General features: G+C 39.6%; 2 protein-coding genes across 4 annotated transcripts in view; one reads left to right on the forward strand and one right to left on the reverse strand.

Annotated features, from left to right (window-relative positions):
- GUCY2C (guanylate cyclase 2C) overlaps nucleotides 1–11,057 on the reverse strand; it is a 43,396-nt gene extending 32,339 nt beyond the window's left edge. Inside the window, exons 1-7 of one of the 2 annotated variants that reach the window (XM_059472707.1) lie at nucleotides 10,847–11,057; nucleotides 9,857–9,969; nucleotides 8,597–8,664; nucleotides 6,490–6,705; nucleotides 4,002–4,123; nucleotides 3,038–3,134; nucleotides 254–359 (exon numbers count right to left, since the gene is read on the reverse strand). In XM_059472707.1, coding sequence (XP_059328690.1) covers nucleotides 254–359; nucleotides 3,038–3,134; nucleotides 4,002–4,123; nucleotides 6,490–6,705; nucleotides 8,597–8,664; nucleotides 9,857–9,969; nucleotides 10,847–11,057 — 933 coding nt within the window. Of the gene's footprint in view, nucleotides 1–229; nucleotides 360–3,037; nucleotides 3,135–4,001; nucleotides 4,124–6,489; nucleotides 6,706–8,596; nucleotides 8,665–9,856; nucleotides 9,970–10,846 lie in introns of both variants that reach the window. The other variant, XM_059472706.1, reaches the window with a different exon arrangement.
- A 9,354-nt stretch (nucleotides 11,058–20,411) lies between these two features.
- The window catches only part of IFT56 (intraflagellar transport 56), a 56,944-nt gene continuing 49,853 nt past the window's right edge, over nucleotides 20,412–27,502 (forward strand). For both annotated transcript variants that reach the window (XM_059472044.1, XM_059472043.1), the window contains exons 1-3: nucleotides 20,412–20,643; nucleotides 21,081–21,218; nucleotides 21,542–21,637. In XM_059472044.1, the coding sequence (XP_059328027.1) occupies nucleotides 20,641–20,643; nucleotides 21,081–21,218; nucleotides 21,542–21,637 (237 nt within the window). In that variant the 5' untranslated portion in view covers nucleotides 20,412–20,640. The remainder of the gene's footprint in view (nucleotides 20,644–21,080; nucleotides 21,219–21,541; nucleotides 21,638–27,502) is intronic.

A 27,502-nucleotide genomic window follows, 5' to 3' on the forward strand; every position in this document is an offset into this window, starting at 1 on the left:
TGAGTTGAACTTCACAAAGCAGGAACATGACATTCTGCAGATTTGCCTTATGATACTATATTTTGACATTATTACATCAGGACAAAATACCATCCTGCAATAATATAAAGGAATATCACCTTAGAAGCATGACAGTGGATGATTACAGCTGCATTTTTAGTTTTCATTTCCTCATACATGAACAGGAATGAACAAAATGCAATAATCAGATATAAAATAGTGTTCTTACCAGGATGTCCTCCTCCATCTCTACATAGTCTCTAATTACAGTATTGTAGCTGTAATTAGCTGGTGGCAGAGTCAGGACAAGTACGTTGTGCATGTAATCAGCTGAGATGTTCTTCTTGAAGTACATGTTACTGCAAAGCAAAGCACAAGAACCCCATGAACACTGAACAACAGGCTCAGCAGTATCCATGCTAATCAGTCACTTGTTCCCAACAGCTCTGTTATTTAACAGGTTAAAACAGTAGTTCTAAAAATAAAACTTCATAATGCACACAACTCTTTATATCATTCATTCACTGATGCTAGCTTTTGTGCCTAAATATATTAAAAGGTAATATCAAGGCGATCTGCCAATCTGACACTCAAAGGTTGTTGTGAACAATGGTTATTATTGTAACTCTTTGTTTTCTACCCTGTTTACTTCCTCTTTTTTTTTTCAAGTGGAGTTTATATTTATTAAAACTCGGTTTCTCTTTGGAATCCACAATACCGCAATCATAGTTTCTTCATGTTACTGTGCCTGTCTCTGAGCTCTTCTGCACTCTTCTTGCTTGTTCTTCTAATTTTGATATTTCCTGCTAGAATTGAGCACAGCAGCAGTTGCACTAAAAGCATTTAACAGGAGGGAATGAAACAATCACAGAGGTGCAGAGAGCAGATTATTGATTCATTTGTTAAATTCAGTGAGATAGGAAAATTAGAGGAAACTGTGTCAACTTGAAAACTCTGCTAAAACAAGCAGAAGATGTTGTAGCTTTCGGGTATCCTTGGTTCCATCACCCTGACAGGCCATCTGGAAGTGCTTCACAAATTCACAAATCTGCCACCACCAGATACACATGTTAAAGAAGAATTTATGAATAGATATTAGTGTCAACTGGCAGCATCTGTCATTGCTATGGCTAGATTAAGAGAAAGAAAATAATTGTGTGAGCCTTCTCCCATTATTCATGTTTGATCATTCTTTTATTTTGTCAGTCAGTACTGATTGGCCATCTGATTGGATTCTTACACCAGAGCCCTGTACCTGCCTTTCCCTGAACCTTCTGATTTTTACAACACACTTTTCACCCTAAAGAACTTCAAAACATTTCTCATCCAAGCTTGGGCTGAACTAGCCAGTTGAAAAGAAAACCTCATTAATCTCCACCAGATTGGATAATCCTCCAGCATCCCACCTCTCTTGAGGGAGACTTAAAGACTATGTTTGTGTCCTGCTTGCCAGACAACTCAGAGTTGAAGAAAATTTAAATCTATCACTTTTTCAGAGGCACTTCACTCCTGGAGAAGCATGGGACTTTGCCTCTTCTGCCTCCTGCAGCTTCAGTTTTCATCTAATATATCTGTCTGTATTTTGTTGGGGTTTTTTTAAGAAGAATAGTGTGATTTGAGATACTCAGCAAAATAAGGGGTCTGTAGAAAGCTTAAGAAGAGCAGCATATAAAAAAGCCTGAGGCAGCTGGGTATATCAGAAGGATGCATATCACAGCAAAGAATCCCCTAATCACCCTCACCTATTGTAATGCAACATCTATACCTACAACACCAGTGGTAAAGCACTCACATACACCGTTCCCAATATGCATTTGCAAAGAAAAAGAGTTGAGGTCAGCTGCCTCAGGAAAAGCAAATGGGAATTTCTAATGCCTGGATAAAATTGTGGAATGCAAAAGCTCTTAAAGGCACTTCTGAAAAATAGATATGGTGAAACTGAAGGCGTACAGGATAGAGAAGATCCTGTTAAAACCTGAACAGGGTCCACTTAGGAACGAAAGGTTAAATCTCTGAAATCATTAACCCAGAGTTTCTCAGAACTGACCTGTTATGGTCACCTTTAGACACAAGAGCTGGCAAGTCCCACTGGCCCTAGAATTTCATGGAATCTTTTTGCTACACCAACAGTGAAGTAACATCAAGGCATGGGCACATATTTGCCTTGCAATCATCCATCCATCCATCCATCCATCCATCCATCCATCCATCTATCCCACCAGACTGCCCCAGGCACTTAACTTTCTCCCAGACTGTGACTCACTATGGCAACTGGGATTATACCCCAAAAAACACTTGGTTTAGGTATCTACTGTGTAATGTCTGCTGTGTCACTTAGGTTTAGGGCCAGAGATCAGTTCTCAGCCCTCGTATATAGCCAAGGCTTTTGAGGATACCATTGGTAAAGCCAATTTATGTCAGATATCTTCTATAAAGAATTTGTAATTAGCAATGTTAAGAGAAAATTAAACAATAGAAAACCAAGGTTGTATGCTAAGAAGCTTCTCTGAGAAGTTATGTTTCTGCGGTTATAAAGATGTTGAGGAGATGGTTATAAAGTGCAAGAGTTATAAACTGGGAGAACAGTTATATCACATAAATAATTTAAAAACTGAATAGATGGAGTCTAGAAAAATATACTGTAAGTCCTATTTACATAATTGTCTGGTTGAGCAGAGTGTATGAAATATGTACCATATCTCAAATGGACTATATCTCATGTCCATTCTGACTTTGGACTCTGTGCTTCTTTCATGGTTTCCTGCAATGAGGAGCCCCAGGAAGGCATTAAACCTACCTGCTCTGTCACTGCCTTAGAAAAATATTATATGAACCAAAAGGGATTTTGTAGAGGATATGCCATGAATTAAACACTATGCATGTTATATAAATGGCGAGACGTGAGGAAAGATGGCAATAGAAAACATTTTGTGAAAGAGCATTTCGTCAACAAACCAGTTTCACTCAGACTATTCCCATTATCTATATCCATCAGCAAACTGCAGGGAAAAGAAGAAAAACAAAGGTGATACTTTACTTGAAGAGATCTATCAGGATGATAACGATGTCATTATCCACCTTCTCCGTCCCTAGGTCTGAGCTGACATTCTCTGGAGAGCCACACATGATGATCACTACAGAATGGGCAAAAATGGAGAGAGATTGGTGAGATTTTCAGACAAGAAGAGGATGTTTGCCTGCTCCCCCATGTTTGAGTAGCAGGCAGTAGAGCAACTCTGGACTAAGGCACATTATCTGTCATGTACTGGGGCCCAGGCACAGAGCTCCAGCCTCTCTGCAGTAAAACCACAATATCTGAGGGGAAGTGGTAAAAGGTGCTTCAACACCTGCCCCATTTTCTGTCTGATTGCACCAGAGCACTACCATTATCCCACTCAAATAAGCATTAGGAGTTGTGGTGCCATAACAGCTACTCAATATGAACATTTCTAGGTTAAATGGCCTTCAAGTAATGATTCCATTAGCTTGATTACTCTCACAGTCACTTGGCCTGCTGATGCCAGGTGCTTAGTCTTAGGAGAAGATGAGGCATTTATTCATTCATTTTTCTAGTTCAGATAAATCATTTCCAGAAGTGCCCCCTGATATCAAAATGAGGTCCATAAATGTACCAGGGCTGCAAACACATGAGTGATAGAGAGCTTGCAGTATCTATATTCTTGTAGTATTTAAAGCCCTTCTTAGAGAAATTGTGATACTTGGATTTCTGAACCTCTCACAAAAAAGAGCTTGTGCTTAGATGGGATAATTTACCCCAAAAGCTCTCTGGAGCCAGGATATTCCCCCATATTTTATGAGGATGAAGAGAGGAATCTAGGAACTTTGTGCCATTTTATCTTTACATCCATGTAAAATGGTATATCTTTGTTTCCATCATTTCTGGTGAAAGGCTTCCCCTATAACCTAACTAAGGGGTGGGTTTGAGTTCCTTGGAAAAGCAACTCACTTGCTGGGACAGTGCAGCCTCAACCCCTCCTTACCATTGCTCTTCCGGTTTGGATTTTTCACAGTTTTTCTAAGCAGCTCTGGAGTTCTCAAAATATCCTTGAACTTGAGTTTTTCAGAGAACTCTGTGATTCCAGCATCTAAAGCATTCATGTACCTGGCACAAAGGAGCAAGGATATTGTCAGGAAATTGCTAACTCCTCACATTTTCCTAAGATGTGCAAGACAGGCTGTTCAGAGCACACAAGAGTGTTTATAAGATGGTATGAAACCTTTCCTGCAGCAATAAAAGTGAAAGAACCAATACATGGCATGAAAGATGCAGAAATGCTTGGAAAGTCTACCAGAGGTGTTTGAGTATGGTTATAGAAAGGGTGAATTTGGAAATTGCAATAATCTAATAAGACATTAGCAATTAAGAAAAAATAAATCAAGGATATGAGGAAACTGCAGGAAGTGAGATTAACAGGGAGGCAGAGCCAGGCACTGCTATTTAACACATCAGTGGTAATCTAAGAAGGCATATGTGAAGGTCCAAAGGACTAAACAGGAGCTACAGAAAGAACTGAGATAAAAATCACACATGTACCCTGACTGTGAGAGAAGCAAAGGAAGAAAAGCAGCAAGAAGAAACCTATGCAGAATCACTTAAAACTTGAAGGAAAAAATGGGCTCAGCATAAAAAGCAAGCAAGTAAAATTTGGTAAAAGATTAAGGAAAAACAGTCAGCTCCTCAATTTTACTCTTGCTTCAATATGTTTATTCTGAGAAGAGATATTCTATCTGAAATAAAGTCAATGCAGAGGAGAAACCAAAAGAACTGTCTTTATTTTTAAACTACATAACCTTTGATAGCACTGAGATCTCAGTCCTATGAGCTACTAAATACCTTTAGCTTCCTTTTTTTCTCCGGGAACAGAATCATTAACTGCTAATTTACAGAAACATATGCATAGTTGAAACATAACCTGATTTTGTTATCACTGTGGGTATTCATTTATTTTTGTATGTATATGGGAAAAAAACAATTAGCTCATACAGCAATACTTGTGCTTTAGAGAAAATGGATCTTTTAAAATTAGACTTCAAAAACCTTCACATTGACAGTTTCTATTAAGGCAGGATGAGATACATGGTTACAACTAAATTAGGATGAAAAGTGGGCAGATACAAAATTAATTTTTTTGTTGTTAATTCAGCAATAAAGGGACTTGAACAATTCTGAAGTCATAAAGAAGGTCCTGGCCAGAAGCATTTAAAAAGTGAAATAAGAAAAGCTTGGAAAGGTCAGAAATAGCTTCCATGCAATTATTTCACTGAAAGTTATGAAACCTGCAGAATTAAAGGGATTTAGCTAAAGTGTGTGTAGTGCATTGGCAGTTACAGCTGCAAATGTGGATGAGTAGGCCTGTAGTAAGAGGTGAACGAAGTGCACTGATATTTCAAAGCATCAAAGAGAGGTAATCATAGCAATTATATCATGTGATCAAGTTGCTATCTATACTAAGAAAGAAGAAAGAAAAAATAAAAGTCCATAAATACCTACAATAGAGGTAAATGGAGATAAGGTTTTAGGTTTCCTAATTCAGAAAAAAAACTCTTTAATTCTGTATCCAAAATAATCCATAAGTATATGCTTCTATCAATCTGAAGCAAATATAGTGATAAATTTTGCTTAGAATTCTGCAAGTCTCTCAGGTTATAAATTAGAAATACATATAATAGTTATTTTCATGAACTCTTTGCTACTTCGCAGCTGCATTTATAAAATTAGTAGGAAAAATTAGATTTTGTTTAATAAATCAGCTTTTAATATCCCAAAATTGGAAAAAAAATAAAAGTAGCGTAGACACACTCACATGAGCTGAACGTTAAATAAGACTCAATAATAGAAAAGTATTTATAAGTACTGGTATATTAAAGAGTCTATTTGTCTAAAAGCAGTCTTTGTTTTCAGGCAAGGAGAAAACCCAGCATTTCTGAGAACCAAGCACAACCTGATGTTTCAGGTCACAAAATGAAAGCTGTCTCCTTTGCTCCAAACTGATGAGAATATAGCTTAAACTCTGCATCACTGGGGTAATTTTGCTTGAAGAAATGTAAAGCTTGAATTTTGGAAATAGCACCTACGTATTGAGGACATTAATGTGGAGAAATATTTTAGAAGCTTAGTAAGACCCCTGACCTAAAAAGGCATCTATGGGGAGCCTGTGGAGGAGCCTCTCATGTCACACTATTTATACTAAGGAGGCTGTAAACAAGTATTTTCATCACAACATAACATGTGGGTTATGTTGTCCAAAGGAAAAGCAAAGGCTTGCAAATATTTATAAAAGACTGAGAGAAACATTCAGGTAAGTGCTATAGCTAAAAGCTACAATCCATCTTTTCCTTCTCTCGTTCCTTGGTAGTAGCAAGGCACCTCTCAGAGTGTAGGACTGAGAGAACACTTTGCAGAAACCATGTCTGAAGGTGGAGACAGCATTTATCAACAGCTGGGTCAGAGGTGGATCCAGATCTTACCAGAGGCATGCCTCTGAGGTTTCAGTTCTCTTGTAAATGTAGACAGATTCCCAGGTTGTGGTTTTGAATGGCAGCTCAGAATGTCTCCAAAAATGGAAGAAGAATTGGTTCAGTTTCCTGGCTGGGGTCAGAAGGCGGGTTAGGTTTTCTTTGTAGTCACAGGACAGTCCAAAACTCCCTACAGAGATCATAGGCAGGCTCAGTATTGTTTCAAGTCTGAAGAAAGAGATAAGAGGACAAGTCTGAACAGATTGCTGTTGCACCAAGGCAGATACTGATTTCCATCCTCACCTCCCTCTCCTCCTGTGCCCTGAGTTAGTTTAACACAGTTAATTTGAACCAGAATCAGAAGGTTCCCCAAGGTCACAAGCAGATTTCAAGCCTGTACTGGTACCAAAAAGCCCTGTTGAATTGCTCTAGGCATCTTCTTGCACTGTTCCCAGTCACCCCCATCCTTTTGGGTACCACACACCATTTCAGCCCCAAGGGTTATGACAGGAGTCCAAAGGCTCAAGACAAGCTTCTGCTACCTGGATGTCATTCCCATGGGATGGATTTAATCTCCCTATTGGGACAAGTGCTGCAGGGTGACAGCTTTTTGCTATCAAAAAAGCTTTACTTCTACAATTCAAAGGAAAAATCTTTATGTTTCACAAAGGTGTATTTTAGGAACTGTGCAACAGCAGCAGTCAGGGAGAAAAAATTAAGGCAACCCTCTGCTGACAAGGAATTTGTAAAACAAAAATCATTTTATATACAGAGACAGTAAGCTTTTAAGGACGAAAGTACATTTCTGGATGCTGCAATGTTACCAGACCAAACTCAAAATGCTTTTGCTCTTGTATGCCGTTTTCTTATAACAGGGAATTTTGCCTGCAAAAACCATGGCTGTAAGTGTTGTTGGCATTATTGTGACAAAATTTTATTTTCCAGGTAAAGTTCACTTACTCAACTACAGGGGTTTTACTTATTGCAATAGAAACAGACATAGATGATGTAATATATAATGACAGGGAGAGTATTTCACTAATTAAACAGGCTTTTTATTTTTTCCTGACAGACTTAGAATAGAAGAGAATAGATTATTTTGGTTAAAAGGGACCTACAAAAATCATACAGTCCTGATTATTTCAGTACTGACCAAAAGCTACAGCATGTTATTCATAGAAACGTAGAATGGTTTGGGTTGGAAGAGTCCTTAAAGATCATCTAGTTCCAAACACCCTGCCATGGACAGGGACACCTTCCACTAGAGAACTTACTAACTGCATTGTCCAAATGCATTTTAAACTTGACAAGCTTAAGGTATGATCCACCTCTCTAGGAAGGCTGTTCCAGTGTTCAGCCATGCTCCTGCTAAAATCACTCTTCCTAATGTCCAACCTATACACGCAGCTTTGAATCATTCCCACTTGTCCTGTTGCTGAATCCAAGGAAGAAGAGATCAGCACCTCCCTCTATACTTGCCCTTCTCAGGAAGCTGTAGAAAGCAATAAGGTCTCCCCACAGCCTCCTTTTCTCCAAACCAGACAAACCCAGTGCCCTCAGCTCTTCACAGAATATGCTTTCCAGCCCTTTCACCAGTTTTGTAAGCACTCAAAGACCTTCACATCTTTCTGAAATTTCATGGGGCCCAGAACTACACAAAATGCTCAAGGTGAGGCCACACCACTGCTGAGTACAGCTGGATAATCACCTCTCCTGACCAGCTGGTGATGCTGGGTCTGATGCACCCCAGGGTAGGGTTTGCCCTCTGTGTTGCCCAGGCATACTGCTGACTCTGGGGGTGCCAACCAGCATCCCCAGATCCCTTTCTGCAGGGCTGCTCTCCAGCTGCTCCTCAATCAATCAATCAATCAATCAATCATTCAACTTACTGTCAGGAGTTAGCAATTTCCCTACTGAAGTTGGGCTTTGGAAGGGTTTTTTTCCCCACCTACCAAACAGAGTGGCTATGCATAAAAGTCTTACTGCCTTGACTGCAGACCTCGAGGTGTCTGATGTACTCTAAACCAATGTCTCTGCAGGTTTGTTGCTCACAAAACAACTTTGTTCAGCAGCTGACATCTTTAACATCACAATATAAGGGGGAAGAATTGGTACTTACGAGATCATTTGGAAGGTGGCATAAGTGCAAGCGGGTCCTATGACAGCACAGCCAAGGTTGCCAGATTCCTGCAAGGAATCAAAAAGGGTCATTTGGGATAAAGCAGAGGACTGGCAGAGAGAGGAGGATGGGAGAATGAAGAAATTTGTAGGATATGAGGAGTCACAGAATTTACCTAGCAAAAGCAAGAGAAGAGAGGAGCTACAAAAAGTTTAAAAGAACAAACAAGAAGGGGAGGAGGAAAAAATCACAGACAGCCAAAAAAAGATAGAGTACAACATTTGTTAAGACATAGACAGCAAGTAAGGTTTAAAATACTGTTATAGCTGCACCTTTGAGATTAAACACCCCAGAAGAGTTTGCATTTGCTGAAGACAGGGTGGTTGGTATTACAAGGTCCTGTGTACCAGAAAAATTATTACATACGTGTATATTAAACTTTTATTTTAAAAACTCCTTCCATGACCATCAAATGAGGCCTGACCTGTATCTTTGTGTGTCATGAGGGAGAATTTCTTAGCAAAGACTAGAACATAGTCATAGATTAGTAGACTTAAACATTCTCATTGGACTGACCAAGTTTCACTCAGAGGTGTGAAAATCTTCAGAAACTTGGCTTCTCGTAATGCACTGATTTTAACTGAAGCTTTTCCTCATATTAAAGTATTCACATAGTTTCTCTCACGTGACTTCTGTGATTTCTAGTGAGAAGCAAGCACTTCATCTTTGCCCTTTGGGCATAGTTCCATAACCACTTCATTGGTAACAGTGCCAGCCTAAGGATTTCTCTGCCCACGTCCCCATCCTCACCACAGCTCTCTCTTTTGTGTATTGTGTAAACTGATGGTGAACCAAATCAGGATCTGATCCAGTTAGAAATTGACCTTTTTGCTCTGCTCAGGCTGTTTTGAGAGTTTGCGTTGCTGGTTTGGTTTTTTTAATTAATTGTTATTTGGGGTTTTTTTTAATGGATTGCTTTGGCTGTCAGACCACACAAAGAATTGTGCAGATATAAAAAGGAGGTAACTTAAGCATAGGAAAAGGAGCCAAAAGCTGAAGGCAGTCTCTTGGAAGCATTCATAGAACCTCTCTTCAGTATTTGCCTACTCCTTTTCACAAAACATACAGGAACATCTTCTCTTTAAAAATTTCACTTCCCTATCAAATTTCTTTGGAACTGATAGCAGGATCAAAGGTTAAGAAGGAAAGACAGAGACACACATGCACACCAAGGCAGAAGGAAAGAAGTCTGCTACTCACATAAATGGTTCTGAGGAGCTCCACACCTTCACAGGTGCTAGTAAGGCAGGCTCGGGAGACATAGAATGATGAATTAAAGAGGTGGAAGGTGGCATTCACTGTAACATTTTCTCCTGCAACACAAATGGAAAAGCAAACAGCATCATGAATTGCAGGTAACCACTAATACACTATTATCCCTCTCCTTCTGACACAGGTCTGAGCAGCCTTATACTCTGAGGTCTCCCTGCTTCTGCAACGTCTACCTACAACCCAACCCCCACTACTATGGATATGACTGTGAAGTGCATTCCAAGGTGGACTGCTGACTTCTGTTGAGTGTTACTAGACAAATTTTTTAAGGCTCTGTAAGAAGTAACTGAGACACCACTTTCCAATAAAATTGGACAAAATCTTTTAATCTAGAGGGCAGGTAGGGAATAGATAATATTTCTTTTATTATTTCCTTGGAATCTCTTTTTCCTATGATATTCTAGAGAGTGACAGTAGATTGGTGATGTTGAAAGGAGAAGTAAGATATCAAAATAAATAAAAGCTATATGACTCTAGATGAAGGAAAATATGGACTGCAGATTTTTCACACTTCAGATCGTGATGTGATCAACAGATAGGGTCAAGAGGAAAATTATTTTCAGAAAGTAGAGGCTAATCCAGTCAGGAGAGGAAGCAAGGGCAACCCAATTACTGCACGAGATGGATCACTGGTCTTGTCTGATCTAGTTCAATAATTTCCACATTACCAAACCCAGCTGAACATCTCCAGAGAAGCATGCAGGAAGAGTCTGCCCAAACACCATGAAAATATATATGGTTCTGCCCACTTGTAGAGCACTTCAATTTATACAAAGAGAGGTCATTATTTCCATAAGTCCTACATAAGATGTGCAAGGAATCTGTCTGAGAAGCACCTTACTAAAGGTCAGATGAGTAGACACAAAGTGTGACAAGAAATCACAGGAAGAGAGGGATAACCAACATCCATTGACTTACCTGTCATCTGGAATTCCTTTCGTACCCTTTCCATTGCTTGTTCCACAGTTAACCTCACACTATCAGTACTTGATGGGAAATCTGTGTAATTCATGAGCATCACATTGATCTCATAATAGTTGTTGTTACATCGATCTGAACCCACTGTCTTCAGCAGCTGCAGTGAGGAAAACAAAGGCCAAATGGCCAGCACCAATACCAGTTCCTTCATCGTTGCTCAGTTTAGATCCATTGTGTGTGCTCTCCCACTTCTTTCTGTCTCCTAACTCTCTTTCAGATACTCTACATTGATTTTGTTCCTGGATAGAAAGAAAGAAAAAAAGAGATTTCCACTCCGTAGAGTCAAAGGCTGTGTGACTCTCTCTCCTGCACTTCCCTATCCCCTTCCTTGCCTTCACCTCTGCCCATCCCTCCAGTGGACTAGGTGGCACTTCAAGGTGAAAACTAGCAGCAACAAAACTCAGGAAAAGAGAGAGGCTAAAGGTTGCTGAGAATGTTTGCTCATGGAAAGGCTGAGGCTATAAACTGAAACATTACCAGAAACCTTGCATGATAAGTGCACTAACTCTTCATCACATGCATAAGCTGAGAGAAGAAAGAGGAGGGGACAAATGAACCATAAAGACAACTCTCCAAAATGGAAATAAAATATAAGGTCTGTTAAAGCCTAGAGGAAAACAGATGGTTACTTCATGTTTGCATTGCCCTACATCTCTTGATTACATTGCCACACCATCTCTGCTGATTGAGCTCATAAATTGAGGGTGTATTTTCCTCTGAGATAAGTTACCAATTTCATTCCTTTAGCTTATAACAGTGAAGTACTTTTTGTGTTGGCAAAAATGTCTCACTTGCAGACCTTCAGACCAAAGCCTTTCTTTCTTCTTACAGACTCAGTACAAGGCTTGTCCACTCATGCTCGCCCAGCACTGTGCACCAAAGTGCCCTGGGTCTGCCCCTGCTCTCATCGCCCTTTCCCACCCCCTCAAATGGGGGCCCCAGATATTCATACTTTATGTGATGAGCCTCTCACATCAGGTAAGGATTAGCAAAGCTGAAGGACTCTCAGACCTGCAGGACCAAAGCTAAATTTTAAATGCCATCACTAAAAAAAACCCACAAAACAATAACAAACAATAAACAAACCCCAGCAACCCACAAGCCTTATGGAAAATTCTAGGGATTCTAGGCACAAAGGAGACAAATTTAAATAAAGCATAAAGTGTGCTTTTGCTGAATATGGGGTGTTTATGCACTCATACAAGAGGTTCTTTTTTTCTACTGAAACCTACACTGAGGCTGTCAGATAATAAATCAGTTAACTTTTATTATCTTCCTGAAATAATTTAAGACAAATAATGAAAATAATCAGAAACAATGTAAGTAACAGGGCTTGTGGTATAAAACAATACTGCAATTTCATGGTTTCTTTTGAAGCCTATATTTAGAAGGTATTGAATACACTTCAGATATATTTGCACAGACCTTTTTAAGTGATTCTGTTTTAATACCAAATTACTATTGCTTGAATCTAATACCCAGAGAAGACCATGACCCAGCATTTTAAAGTAGTATATAAACATCCCTGCATATTTAATCTAGCATTTGTAATTAATAATACAGTAATTCTAAATTAACAGTCTGTCATGTAAACATGTGGACTAGTATGGTTGGCTAGAGCCACAGATTGGGAATGGAACATGGCTTTTCCTGTGGAGATCATCTGCTCATCATTGGCTCATTTTATAGGTATTTCCAATGTCCTTGAAACTTATCCCATACAAGTCAATAAGAGATTTATCATTAACTTCAGCAGAGCAGGATTTGCATTTTTATACTCTTCTTAGCCTATCTAGGAGAAACAGTCAGCATGAATAATGCAACTAGAACTGAGTATTTTACACAGCTGGTCATACAGGGAGTACCTAACAGCACTGAAGTGTAAAATCAATGATAGCCTTATCACAGCATTTCTTTTTACTCTCTCCCTTGTCCTACACCATCACAGTGCCACAGCCCCAGCCAAAATATGATATAAATTTAATTGTTGACGTATAAACTTTTTAATTGCCTTGTGCGTATGTAATCTCTCAATGAATTCCCATGACAGAAGAATCTGGTGACGTGGAGCAGCAGGGAATGTGGCAGGAGGCAGCAGCTAGGATGAAACTCTCCATGAAACCTGCCAAACAGCACACTTTCCCTTGTAACTTGGGGCTTTGGACATCAAACACAGTTGCCTGGCAGACTGATCAGTAACATCTGCCTCATGGCATAAGAGAGACAAAGAAAAGCTGTGTCATTGCACTGTAAATATGACAGTTACTGTTGCTATAGATGTTCATAAGGGTGGAGAGAAAAAAAAGTAAATAAATGAGTCAGATGTTTAAAGGACAATATTTGATAGGCTTGGCACAAGGAAAAAAAAAATCTGTAAGTTTGTCCTTGTTGCTGTCTCTGCTTAAGGCATTGTTGGCCCTGAGGAATAGAAGAGATACAAATGCCAGTCAATTCATAGTGTCCTGGCTGCAGAACACAGTTAAGCTCCCAAGGAGCCAAACTCATCTAATTCCTTCCTAAGGTCTGGCCTAGCAGTTTATAAATCCAAGAGGTTAACAGTGACACAAACTAGACAGCTACTCAAAAAAACCTTGTATATCTTTTTAGAGCACTCTCTCCACTATCTCAGTAACTTTTCTCCAACCATTAGCCAGCTCTCACACTTCCAAGATTAGTCAATGAAGGACAAGTTCAGAAGCTCAGAAGACAAATAATGTGTTGGAGGCAAAAAGAAAGCTTTATGACTCCTGAAGGTGACTGCAGCTTTAACTAGAAATACTGGCTTCAACATAACTACAGGTAATGGGAGCATCCTGAAAGCACATGCAAGTAACTCTGCCTTCCTCTGAAAGAGTGTCTCTCATGCATGGAGAAACAGAGCAAGAAATTCAAACACCAGCAATATCCTGCCTAAGGTAACCTCTCCTGACAATCCACAAAACATTTTTAAAGCACATCTTCTAGAACTATTTATTCCCCCATAAAAGTTCTGAGATTTAATCACTGTCTAAGGAATAAGGTGCTAAAAACCAGCATCTGACATCCCCAGTGCAATTCTTTTTAGCTGTTGCTTCTAGGTATAATCTACTACTGCTATAATCTTGGCAGAAAGGTAAAAAAGATCCTCAGTGTTACATATCTTCACTATGTGCAAGTGTCTATCCAAGAAGTCAGTTCTTAGGTGAACATCAGCTTGAGACCCTCATCATTGTAATCCCAGCATGCGTAACAGCTCGTGGAGGTCTCCCCTTCAATCACTGTAGTTTATCACTTATTTTGGCTTCAGCAGCACAGGGATGATTCAGATTCAGATAGGCAGGTCTTGTATTTATTTGTCTGAAGAAAAAAATTCAGTTCCTCCCCAACATTACCTGTCCATATATTGTATAGACACAAAACATCAATACAGCTCTCTTTAGGCAATCTGATAGTCAGTGTTAGATTAGAAATACCACCTCAAATTAACTCACCAGAGAACTGTATCATTGGTTTTAGTGAAAAGTGACTTTCAGTGCCTGGTTCTGCAGTACTTTAAAGCACTGTATTGCTTCTGCCCTAGGATTTACTGAATAATAAATTACTAGATATTATAGGGTGTATTTGCAACTGATAATCAGCACTGACTTCCTGATCTAAAACTACTCTGAGAAGTTCTCTCTGTCTTCTGGAAAATTCAAGGATAGTCAGAGAATGAAAATTCCAGAAATCTCAGAAGAGCCAAAGACTTACGTGACAGTATCGAGTACCTACAGTCAGTCAAACTGCTACTTGTGGTACTTAGTAACAATAGTCCTAATAAATCTGAAAATAACACAAACATATTGTCAGCTTGTCTTCAATTTCTTTGGTACCAAAGACAACCAAGGTAACATTTTTCAAGCCACTAGTTTGTAAAGAAGCATGCATTGTGATACAATCATCTTATTTTGCAGAATAACATATTTTGACAGTGTCCTTCAAAATGGAATTTTTCCCTGAATATTTTGCTACAATTATTTCTCTTAATGACAATTGTTGTGATCAGCTTATGTTTTTTCACAATTGCTCATTATTTTTTATTTTCTCCAGAGCCAGGAACTTTGACAGTACACAAGAATATGAGATTCTATTAAAATAAAAGAGATGCTGTAAGTCTCCAGCATTGCAGAACTGAGAAATGTGAAAAAGGGAGAGACAAAAAAAATCTGAAAAGATTCTAAATAAAAATAACAGTAGATGTACTGATGTTCTTAATTCTCACTAACTCTGAAAACAAATTTCCTTTATTTCAGTGGCACAAAATCTATCATGTCTATGTTTTTGAATAAGCAAGGCTGTCAACATTGTTTGCATAAAATACAGAATTTTTAATAAGAAATATGCATGAGACATTATATGTTCTATAGTTCATCATATTTAGCCAACAGGATAAATACTGAAAAACATTGACGTTGTTTTCAAGTTCTAACCACTATTACTAAGTCTGATTCCAAATTATATTGATTGTCTGGGACTTTAACAGCTTCTACCCAGTCTTTAAAAAGATTCCAAAAATCAGATGGAAGAAAAATAAAATAGAAATGTTTGAGTTTCCCTTTTCTCAGTTTTGTTAGAAGTTAGAATCACAAATATGGTTACAGACAGAAAAGAAAAAAATACAGGACTGTAACATCTGTGTTTATTTAATGTCAGTAACTTAATGGTGTCAACTGGAGAATATAAAGATGTCTTCTTTAACTTTCAATAGGAGAGAGGAGACGAGGGATATGAAATAATGTTTTCCCATATTTTAAATTATTTTTACAACACTTCTACTATCTAGGCTTAGAAGACAATAATGTAAATTATTATTAATATAGTTGTATAGTATACACATATAGCAGCTGTATACATAGATATAGCATACGTGTATAGAAGCTGCATAGCAGCTATATTGACTTTTCAGAACTGATCTTTTTTTCTTTCTCATTTACTACAAAAGAACATAAAGAAAGATTTTGCAAACACTATCCTTTGGAACCAGCAACTGATAAGCAACAAGTTTGTAAATCAACATAAAAACAAGTGGGTCATGTGATGCATGATCCTGATAGTAGAGCACGATAATATAGCCATTGCCATGGGTTATTGAGAGTTCAGGTTCCTGCCATAATTTAGTTGCTGGCACAGATTAGAATGAAATTACACTGCAAAGCACTGACTGTTCTCATCAGAAGTTACCAATCTAGTAAGAGGAACACTACAGACAAGGATAAGGAAAGTGGAATTGCATCATATTACCATTATCATATTATGGGGTGGTGGCCCCATCTTCCTGTTGATCTATTATGTTGCCACTACCAGAAGATGAAGCTAAATATGTGATGTGTCATAAACATCTAGCTCAATTAAGAAAGTCTTCTTCCTGTTAACTCTTTCCCAACACATATATACATTTTGATGTGAATATTATTCCTCCACCTAACTTGTGTACTACAAAAATAAATAGTAGGAAGTCTTTCCTATTAACTACTGCTTCTTTCTTAAAAGGACTTTGCTTCCAGAGTGACAGGACACATTCACCTTTTCAGCATACTGATTTGCCTCTTTTACACATGTATCAGCAGGATACATCTCTGTCAAGAGACAAATGTAAGCTATCCTTAATAGGCAAACATCTGTTCTGCTTATCTTTACAAAGGTAAATGGCTTGAATGTGTAATAATTTATGTCCTGGACATATATTTCAGTTTCCTTAACCTCTTTCTATTAAACATTACACATGTTTATACTATGTGCTGGGATGGAGTTACGAGATATTCAAGCTAGTGCACACTTGATCCTGTAAATCCAGATGGCAGTGGAACATTGTGCAGATATATAAGCACATGTCCTGGGCCAGTACCACTGCATTCTTTGGGACACAGCACCTGCAGTGATGTGGCTTTCTGGCTTGGATAAGTTTGTGCAGACACAGCTCTCCATGCATTCCATCTTCAGTTCTATCACTGATTCATACTGGACCAGTGGATTGTCTTGCCTCCACTCCTTCAGTTCTACATATATAAACTTCTAAAAACTTACCTAAATGTAATGCTAAAATCAAATACAAGAACAGCTTTTTTATTAACTTGACTGACTCTTGATGACAGGTACATGCTGGAAATATCAGAAAAATTCTGAAGGTGCATTTTCCACAGACCCATAAAAATAACAGACATAAACAGGAATGAAAACTAAAGTTTCTCCTTTCCAAATAAAGATAAAAATGATGAATTTTCATGTCACCATTTGGAGGTCTTTAACTGACACGAATTTTGTTTGCCTTCTTGAGCTGGGTAATAGAGACAGAACAAAAGCATTAAAGGCACACATGATCCATCAACTTACGTGTTTCAGCTTCTCTCATCATGGGTGGTCCAGCCAGGGTAGATCAAGACTCAGAAGTTGCTGGTGCCATAAAAAAAAAGAAGCAAGTATTGTTCAAGTTCCTTGCTTAAAAGGGATCATTTCCCATTTTCTCATCTCAAGGGACTGCCTTTGTAGCTGTAGCAGGGGAGCATTTCATTGCTCTCGCTTTTGTATAATCATTTATCTTGAGATGCCAGATGTTGTCAGGTGCATTTTCAAAGGTACAAGACACAGAACACAGTGAAGCATCATTACTGAAAGAACATGATCTTACCCAGATATTGTGGAAATTGAAGTACATGATTGTTGCTGATGCAAAGGTCATGTCCTAACCTCTTGCTTTAGTTCATATTATGATAAGGTTTTTTCCACTTCTTGCTTTCTTTCATTTTTAAAATTTCCTTCATCTCCTTTTCTTAAATCTCAATTTCCAGTCTCTGGTTTTTTATTTAAACACTCATTGCACCATCTGATGATTACCTTGGTGTTTAGTCATGAGTGCATGATTTCCCTTTTGCTGCCATTAGTGTGAGTAAATTCCCATTCTCCCAGCAATTCTGTGTGGAAATAAACATGATCATTAATAATTTTACAGCTCATAGGCTCAGGATAATGGCACTGGCTAAAAGAATAGTGGAGGTAAGAACTGTAGCAGTTTTCCAGTATTATTCTAGAGTAGACAAACTTCTTGACTTGTCTTTAATTTATGAATTGTCATCTTAGTGTTTCAAATGAGGAAAAACTATAACATTTCCACCTACTTTGTACTGCATCTTAGTAAAAATTTCTACACCAGGCATGCTAAAAATATTTTGGTCAATTTGATGCTGCTATCACTTTTTATCACAGCTGACATTGTCATTTTTTTGCCCACACCTAACACACTGACACTCTGTTAGCTCTTCGGCATTCTTCAGATTTGGATCCACCACATACAAATTCAGGAGCCACTTGGAAATGGGAGAAACCAGTGGAGCAGCTGAGAGCTTTCTTTCATTTGAGTTAATATTTTAGCTGTATTTATGTTGACCCTTAGAACAACAGGGTCTTCTGAAAGAATCTGTTAAAAACCAGAAGAAAGCAATGTAGTAAAATTGAATTTTCAGTTACTTTTTCTTAAAAAAAAAATAAAAGGATCTTACCTAATTGTACTATCTGCTTGACCACATGAAATCAAATCTCTGAAAGAGCAAATAATTTCAGAATTATTTATGGAAATTAATTTTCTCCTGACAGAAATAATACCTTACATAATAGAGAAGAGCTATAAAAGCAGACTAAATCACTAGCAAACATTCTTTATCACTTTGACTAAGTAATTAAAAATTAATTTCTTGCAGAGAAATCCTTTGTGGGAGAGTGGATTATCTGCCTTCCTTCTTTGTGGCCTGAGGTATGAAAGCACATTCATTATCCAGGGACACTGTCACAGTGCTGCTGTGCTCCAGTGGTTTCTGGTTGGAGAGCAATCTCTCAGAGCTCCAAGCTGGGTGTATCATTCCTGGGTCAAGCCATCTTGAAGTGATTGGGACACAGTAAATATGGAACCCATACTCTGAAGAAGCAGCACACAGTTCTTTACTGCTGGTCTATATTACAGATGATTGCAATCTGACAGGATATGTTTATTCATACCAAAAACAAAAGCTGGGTATTTTTCCTGATAAAGGTAGAAATGCAGATACTTCATTAGTTCTGTCCATGAGTATGTGTATTTTAATTAGTTGAGTTGTCAGCAGTAGTGTAATGTTTTAGTCCTCTGCACTGACATTTCTAATCATAGAAGGTTGGAAAAGATCTCTATGGTCTGTCACTTCCCATGTCCCTAAGTGCCACATCTACTTGTCCTTTGAACACTCCAGGGATGGTGATTCCATCACTTCCCTGGAGAACCTGTTCCAATGCTTGACCATCCTTTCAGTGAAGAATTTTTTCCTAATTGTCTAAACCTCTGTCTAAACCTCCAACAACCTAACTTGAAGCTGTTTCCACTTGTCACTTGGGAGAAGAGACCAACCCTCACCTTGCTAAACCCCCCCTTCAGGTAACTGTAGAAAGCAGTAAGATCTCATCTGAGTCTCCTTTTCTCCAGGTTAAACAGTTCCAGCTTCTTCAGCCACTCATCCTTACATTATTAATCTTAAGAAAATATGTTCTTTGATATTTATCTTGGTATACTTTCAAGACTAATCAAAAAGAGATTTAATCTGTGAAACAGGGAGCAGCTAACAAGCAAGCTCTAAGTGATGTCCAGGTGTTAGAAAGAAAAAATTAGTTATTGGTAGAACTGCCTTGTCAAGGTTTAGGGCTTGACATGTTTCAATTATCTCAGACCTACATGGAGGTTAACAAAGCTTGGGAATAAGGATGTACCACTGATAGTGGACACAAGGAATGTAGAATTTATAGGCCATAAGGACATTTGGCAGAACCCCCAAGCAAAGGAAGAAGCTAATAAAGACAGCTCAGCGACTGTGCTGAATCAGCCCCAGCTGGGTACAATGTAATTGGCAGTGGGTAAATTGTGACCACTGACTGATGGCCACCGACCCAATAGATTGTGTGGGCTAATCAGCATTAAAAGTGAGAGACTCATTAATCAATAGAAGAATACTGATTATTAAGGGAACTATGTAATTTGCAGATAATGGACCTTAACGCCTTTGTTTGCTAAAATGGATAAACAATGAGAAGTTTTGGTAGTTTTCATGCTGGCTTTGTGTGCTGGCCACTCAGCACCCTCTTCTGTGCAGAACTGTAAATACATCAAAGACCTTGACGCTGTGTGTGGATTGGCCTCCAACACCAGGTGAAAAAAAAACCTATTTTGGGACAATTAGACTTTTGTTCCAAATCTCTCAGCAGCTTTGCTGCCCTCCTTTGGACAAGCTCCAGCCCCTCAATGTCGTTCTTGTCGTGAGGGGCTCAAAATTGGACACAGGGTTCGAGGTGTGGCCTCACGACTGTACAGGGGCTGGCCACATTTTATCTGACACGATGCCATTGGCCTTCTTGGCCACCTGGACTCGCTGTCAGCCAGCACCCCTAGGTCCTTTTCCACCTGGCTGCTTTCCAGCCACTCTGTCCCAAATCCATGGCGTTGTTGCGACCCAAGTGCAGGCCCCGGATGTTCAGGCCAGGGCCCAAAGGCGAGGAGAGGAAGCGCCACGGGCTTTGAGGCAGGAACCAGCGCGCGTCTCACTGAGGCGGCCGCCGCGGAGATCGCCGCTCGCCGCAGGGGAGCGGAACTCTGGAGACGGCGCCGGTCGCCAGCCGGCGCCCTTTCGCCGCGGCCTTCCGCCATCCCGCCGTTACCCTGGCAACGGCGCCGCCGGCTCAACGCGGAGCCCGGGCCCGGCCTCAAGATGGTGAGGGGCGGCGGGGCGGTGAGGGAGGGTAGATGGTGAGGGATCGCAGGATGGTGAGGGGCGGCGGGGCGGTGAGGGAGGGTAGATGGTGAGGGATCGCAGGATGGTGAGGGGCGGCGGGGCGGTGAGGGAGGGTAGGATGGTGAGGGATCGCAGGGCGGTGGGGCGGTTAAGGATCGCAGGATGGTGAGGAGCGGCGGGGCGGTGAGGGATGGTAGAATAGTGAGGGATCGCAGGGTGGTGAGGGATGGTAGGATGGTGAGGGATCGCAGGATGGTGAGGGGCGTAGGGGCGGTGAGGGATGGTAGATGGTGAGGGGCGGCGGGGCGGTGAGGGATCGCACGATGGTGAGGGGCGGCGGAACAGGGGACGCGGCGGAGAAGGCACCGCCGAGGGAGAGCCCGCTCTGAGCCGGCTCCTCCTTGCTCTCTGCCCAGATGCTCTCTCGGGCCAAGCCGGCCGTGGGGGGTACCCCGCCGCCGGGAGACAGGCGGAGGAAGAAAGGGAAGGAGGTGCCGCAGTTGGAAGAACTCTTGGCTCAGAGGGACTTCACCGGCGCGATCGCCTTGCTGGAGGTGACGGGCTCTCCTCGGGAGAGCGGTATCGACGCTGTGCCCTTAGGGCACACTTTACTATCCCTTCCCCTGCCTTGGGACCCTCTCGCCCCCTTGGGGCCCTGCAGCGGCATCTGTTGCTCCCCGCTTCACAGAGCCGGGTTTGGCCTGTGAGGGCTGCCTGCTGCTGCCCTTGGAAGTGTGAAAGCAGCTCCATCCCAGCAGCATCCACAGCTGTCAAACTGTCCGTGATATATGATAGCCTAGTATTGCTTTGGTTATCTGTGGGGCTTTAGAAACTCTGGCAGCTGACAAAATTCTTATATTCTTTATTCTCTGCAAAGTTTAAGCAGCACGTGGCGGAGGAGGAGGAGGAGGATGGCAGCCTTTGGATTGGATACTGTGCGTTTCATTTGGGTGACTACAAGAGAGCTCTGGAGGTAAGGTGGGGAAATCCTGCTTCCCGAGGTTAGAAACTGGGATGCTGTGATAAAATAATGGCAGCAGGAGGAAGATGGTCTGTAGTAGGGAACAGCCCTGCTGGCCAGTTAAGGTACAAATGTACGGTAATAAGGCAGATGCTCTGGGAAGCAGTTTGGATTGGGGGAAAAATGGTATTTTGCCTATGAAAATAGAACTTGTTAAATATTATGTACTGACTTATTTCATACTAGGGTTGGTAGCTTAATTTGTTCTGTTGAATGTCATTGTTCAGGTCCTAAATCCATCATTCCTTTTTTGCAGCTAGGTTTCCACAGTTTCATTTTTCAGGTTTAATAATATTTTTGTCTTCATTGTGTAGCTTATCTGTGACAGGTATGAAAAAATTCTTTCTTTAGAGGTTGATGCTCCTGACTATTTAATGTACTTTATTGGTTTTCTTTGCATTTTCTTGTATTAGGTAATTTAATTAAATGAGGTGGTCTTTTTTTCTAAAAGCTTTAAGTCACTAAAATATATGGTAATTGTTCAAATATGTTTGCCTCTTACAGTTCTGTTGTGTCCCCTCGCTGTGAAGTGTAACTCAAGTATAGCTGGTTTTGCAGTCTTTGAACTTGCTTTCCCTAGAATCAATATTAAAAACAGATGTTAATTTAAAGTATTAACAAAAGAAAATAAATAGATTATAGAACAATGATGATATTTTCTTTGATAAATGGTCACATGCACAAGATGCATACATGAGGTGAAAACTCTAAAGCTTCTAAGTAAGAAAGGCACAAGGCACTCTGCCCTTTAAAAATTGAAACATCTGTTAGAGTTATTAGAAATGCTCAGTGAATCAAATGGATAGTAAACAGTATAGAAGTAGTGCAGGATATCACAGTAAATTAATATTCATGTTTAGACTTGTGGGATTTAGATATTATGAATACAACAATCAGTAGCTGTAGTTTATTTACATCCAGGTATTGGGTGTTAATAGGCTGTGCAAGTTTAAAAAAAAGAAAAATGTTCATATACAGATGAAAAATGACTTGCAATTTCTTTGAAATAAGAAACAGTTTGAAAATAAATTTGAAATAAATTCTGGTTGATAAATACCCAGTAGATGCTTTTATAGCCAGAGTAGATTTTACATGTTTCCTTCAAGGAAAAGGTGACTGCTTTCTTTTGGATTTTCCTAATTAGTTTTTGCATGTGGTGTTTGATTCACCACTAGGTGATGCTCTTGATTCAGGCTTTTAAACACTGCAACATAGCCTTCTTTTTCCTGGTAATCTGCCCAAAAAGGGACAATAAAAGGTTTGTATGAGCGATTTGTAGTTTGATTGATTGTGTATGTTTTAAGTGAGAGATCACAGGGCTTGTCTTCCCGGATTTAATGCTGTTTTTTTTGCACAGTTATAAGTCCTGATAGCTTTGTAATTTTGTGGTGACATGTGGGAAATGAGCCTGTGCATCTCAACATAGTTTCTCTGGGGATAGAACACTCTAGTTTTAATTTCTAAGACTGTAGGTCTCATTCCACCGTGGAGGCTGAACTGCCTTTTAGTTATCAAAATCCACGTTGAATTGTAAAATGCTGCTATCTCATCTGCTGTGTTCCAGAGGTGTTGTTGCTGTATTCTCAAGGACAAATTCCTTGATAATCTATATCCTTGAGATCTTGGAGCACTCTTTGGGGAGTGCCAAAAGCACTGTAGATAAAATACTCTGGGTCAAAGATTCTGCTGAATTATCCAGAATGACATTGCATATAACCTAAATGATTCACCCTGCTATGTGTTCCTGCAAATGACAACACATAGTGTGTGTCACCATATAACAGTTCATGGTCCATGTACCTGATGAGGGTCTTCAGAAATCACACTTTTCCATGCTTTTATTAATGATGATATGTTCATAGTGAGCCAGGCGTGTTGGTTGCATAGCAACTTTTGGAGAAGCCTGGGAGTTGTGATGAGGTGGCCATCATGCACCACCAGGAGAAACAGGGAATAAGTGAAAAACACACAGATGTCCATTCCAGCTCCAGGAATATCTTCAGAGAGAATGACAGCGAAATCTCTGTCACATTCATGTGAGAGAATTCACATTCTCTTATCACAGGCACACCAACAACAGTCAAATGTCCTCTAGGTAGGGCACTAACCTCAGCCTCACTGGGGTCATACTTTCCCCTTCTTAACAGCAGATGCCTTTCTCAAAGGTTATGCCACTGCCACTGGTCTGGTGGGATCATCCCTCCTGCTGTACCCCAGTTTACAAGTGCTATTGCAATGGGATGACTCTTCAGCAGTGATGGTGCAGTTCTTCCTGAGGGACTGACTAGCTTCCTTCATGGACAAACTTATTTTTTCTGAGTAGCTTGTGTCTTCCTGGCGTCATATGGCAACCAGAGCTTTCCTAGTATGTGGTGACATCTAATTATTTTTTGGAATCTTCCACATCTAGTGTCCATAATAGGAAAAAAATGCAGAAAAAACTCATCTGTCTTTCTGCAGCAGCTGCCACTTGTTCATGGCTCTAATCTTAAATCTTCTGAAAAATTTCCCAGTGTCATCCAAGTACCAGAACTAGAGCATCAGGCCAATTATTCTGTTTCTGAGTTGCCTGGTCTTATAAATTGAATCAGCTGGGGCCTTAAGAAAGTGATGGTTTGTTACATTTTAAAATATCTGTATCTACGTACAGATATTTTAAAATTTATAGATCTAGATCTATATCTATAGATATATAGATCTATATCTATATGTATATTTTAAAAAATCTATGAGACAAATTGGCATAGGCAGGTGCTTTTCTTGGTTGGATTCAAGAACAAGTTTCACACTTGTAGCCTGTACCCTCTGCTTCTGGGCACACATGGTGCAGCTGCTGGACATGCTAATGCCATTTTGGTTCATCAACTGCACACATGAGAGCAAAGTATTATCCCTGGGCCAGAGCCTTCAATGCATTGTTTCTGTCAAAATCCTACAACCAGCCAGCAACAGTCTCTCCAATCTTCTGCCACCTGGCAGAGAAATAGGAGCAATTCCACCACTTCACTGATCAGGACCTCCCGCCAGCTTGGCTCAGGATAATTTTAGTCGAATTGTAAGTCATGGAAGGACCAGGGCTATACCAGTGTAATTGTTCATCCATGGGCAGTATCTGCTCATGCTTGAGTAATTCTGTGAGAAGTGTGAGAATACAGGTACACTCCAGTTCCTGATAGCTGAAGACAAAGTAAGAACTGGATTTTTGAGCTCTGGGAGTTCTCTAGGCGTCTCTATGATGTCTGTAGCCAGGTTACAATAAGTATCTCTTTGAGCACATGTCCAGCAGCCATATATGTTGGCTTGTTTATTGGCTCTTCAGCATCTGTGTTTATGGGCTTGAAGAATCAGACATGTAATAAGGGCATTAAGCTGGCCCTCCACATGGTCAGTACATGTCCATAGTTGTGGACAATTGACCTGGCAGCCTGCTTTTGAGGAAAACTGCACGTGTCTAGTGATCGAGGTATGAGGAGGAGGACAGTGAAATAGCTAGGAGTTGTTAATGCTGCTGGATGGCAAAAGCATGCCACTGGTTGACTCTTAGGACAGGTTTGAGAGTATTTAGTTTGTTTGGGTTTGTTGGTTTATTGAGAAAGGAGGGGGGAAAGTTCTTGTGAAGTAGTCTTTGAGAGACTGATGTTGAATGGCTTTCAGTGAGGAGAGGGCAACAACACATAGTCCAGACACATGGTCCAGAACTACAGGGTAAGGAGCACTGATAGTCCTAATTTTTATTTAATGTTTCCATTGATTCACATTGGTACTGCTAGAACACTCTTTATATATTGCTTACTTTGAAGGGCCGGGCCATAACATGACTTGTGTTTGTGCACTTTGTCTTTTCTAATTAATCTGCCTGAAGCCCTAGACAGGAGAGACCTTTGGGTGCATTTAATCTGAATGAATTTTGAAAGATTCCAGATGGTCCCACTAAACAGCAGTGGCCTATATCTCAGAGCTCCTTGACAGGCCTACATCAAGATTAAACTGGCCTCAGTAGGAAAGGTTGGCCTCTATGCAAATGTTTTATTTTAAAAAATATTAATCATTATTATGATGATGTTTATGATATTTATATTTATTTATTGTAAATATTGTTGGACAGCTAGTCCCTGAAATACTAGCAAGACTGAGCTGGCTTTTAAGGTGCTCCTTACAAGTTTCTTCTCTGTTTCAGAGTGCAGTTTACTTTTATTTGGCAACAAAGAAAAATTAATTCTTTATGCTTACAAGCTCTAAACTTTATTGTTATCAGCATGTTTGTGTTCTTGGGATTTTCTGTCCTTTGGGCATGGCTTATTTTATCTCATTATGTATATATATCTCTGTCCTTTTCCCCAGAGGTAAGAAGTCTCCCACCCACAGAGGCTCAATCTGCTAAACTCTCCCTAGGCAGAGGGTGCTTCCAGTTCATATTTGGGGAACAAGTACAGAGTCAAGACTCTGTTTTGCTGGGAGGGATGAGTGGCTTGCAGTGATCTGGAGTGCATGGATGACATTCCTTCAGCAGGTCTGATGAGGACCTTGCATGACCCTGCCTGCTTTGCCTTATGCTTCATGCCTCCATGGCTGGATGAAGAGTAGGAGCACCAGCAGCAGGCACTTCCATTGGGATGGTCCTTCCTAGGAATCTGTCAGAACTGTGACACAGGAAAAAATGGCATTTAGAGAGCTCCATGCCTCTGTTTTTAGTACCTGTTGTTACTCTGAGAAAAGATAAGCTTATCTTCAGGAGTATAATTGTTTAGTGGCTGCCAAGTTGTTTTTTTTTTAAAGAAGTAGATTGAAAGATTGATCTGTTAAGTTTTGCTGTTTCACAAATAACAAGAAATGAAGAAGTTTGTGTGGCAGAATTAAAGGATGTGTAGTCAATGTGGATGTGTAAGAAATATCAGAATATGCTATCAAGAGCCTTTCTATAGCTGTTGACTATAGATCTTAAAATGGGAAATGGTAAAGTTAGGAACAGGTTATTAATATTTACTACAAATTACTAATCTTCATCTATAAGGAGATCTTGAATTTGCCTAATACCAATTTTTAGGCTTGCATTTTAATGCAGTGGTCTCCAAGCAATTTTGCTGTACCCCAATTAGTAAAAAATTTTTGAGTACACATCCCCAATGTATATACACACATCTATATATTTATAAATTATATACATGTACCACTGTACTAATATGTAATTATAAAACATAGACAAAAATAGGAACTAAAAAAAGGATGTGATAAAATTAAATATAATTTAAAATACTTATTTTAGTTATTAGTTGTACAAAAAAATTTTTCTTCCTGCACTTGATGTTATTATATTACATAATCTCAGACTTAACACACACTTCCACAGGTTTAATATACACTAAGACACTACCTACAGGTTTACAAAAACACACTTAACACTTGCTTCAGTAAGTATTCTCAAAGAGATTTCCCTGGTGGTTATAGCTCCCAGGCTTTGACTGGAGGAGAACTTAGGAAAGCAACAGAAGTTGATTATATTGATGCTTTTATAGCTTACTTATATTGGGGCTTATATATGTAAATAATATTTTTATTATAATATATTTACAATATAAATATGTTTTATATCTCTGTAACTTCAATATTGACAGAAATCCTCCTTATATGTGATGATTTATGGCACTGCTTTTCCCTGTGGTCCGTTATATTGTTGTAAACAAAAAAGTAGGGACATAGCTTAAAATAACAGTTTTGTAGTTAGGACTGCAGTGAACTTCAGAATAAATTGTTTGATGTCGGTAATTTAATGATACATTGTAAAACTGTGGAAGAAAGAATTATATTTAATACAAGTAT

The sequence above is a fragment of the Ammospiza nelsoni genome, chromosome 5 (genome assembly GCF_027579445.1).
Source record: "Ammospiza nelsoni isolate bAmmNel1 chromosome 5, bAmmNel1.pri, whole genome shotgun sequence".
Classification (NCBI taxonomy): Eukaryota; Metazoa; Chordata; class Aves; order Passeriformes; family Passerellidae; genus Ammospiza; species Ammospiza nelsoni.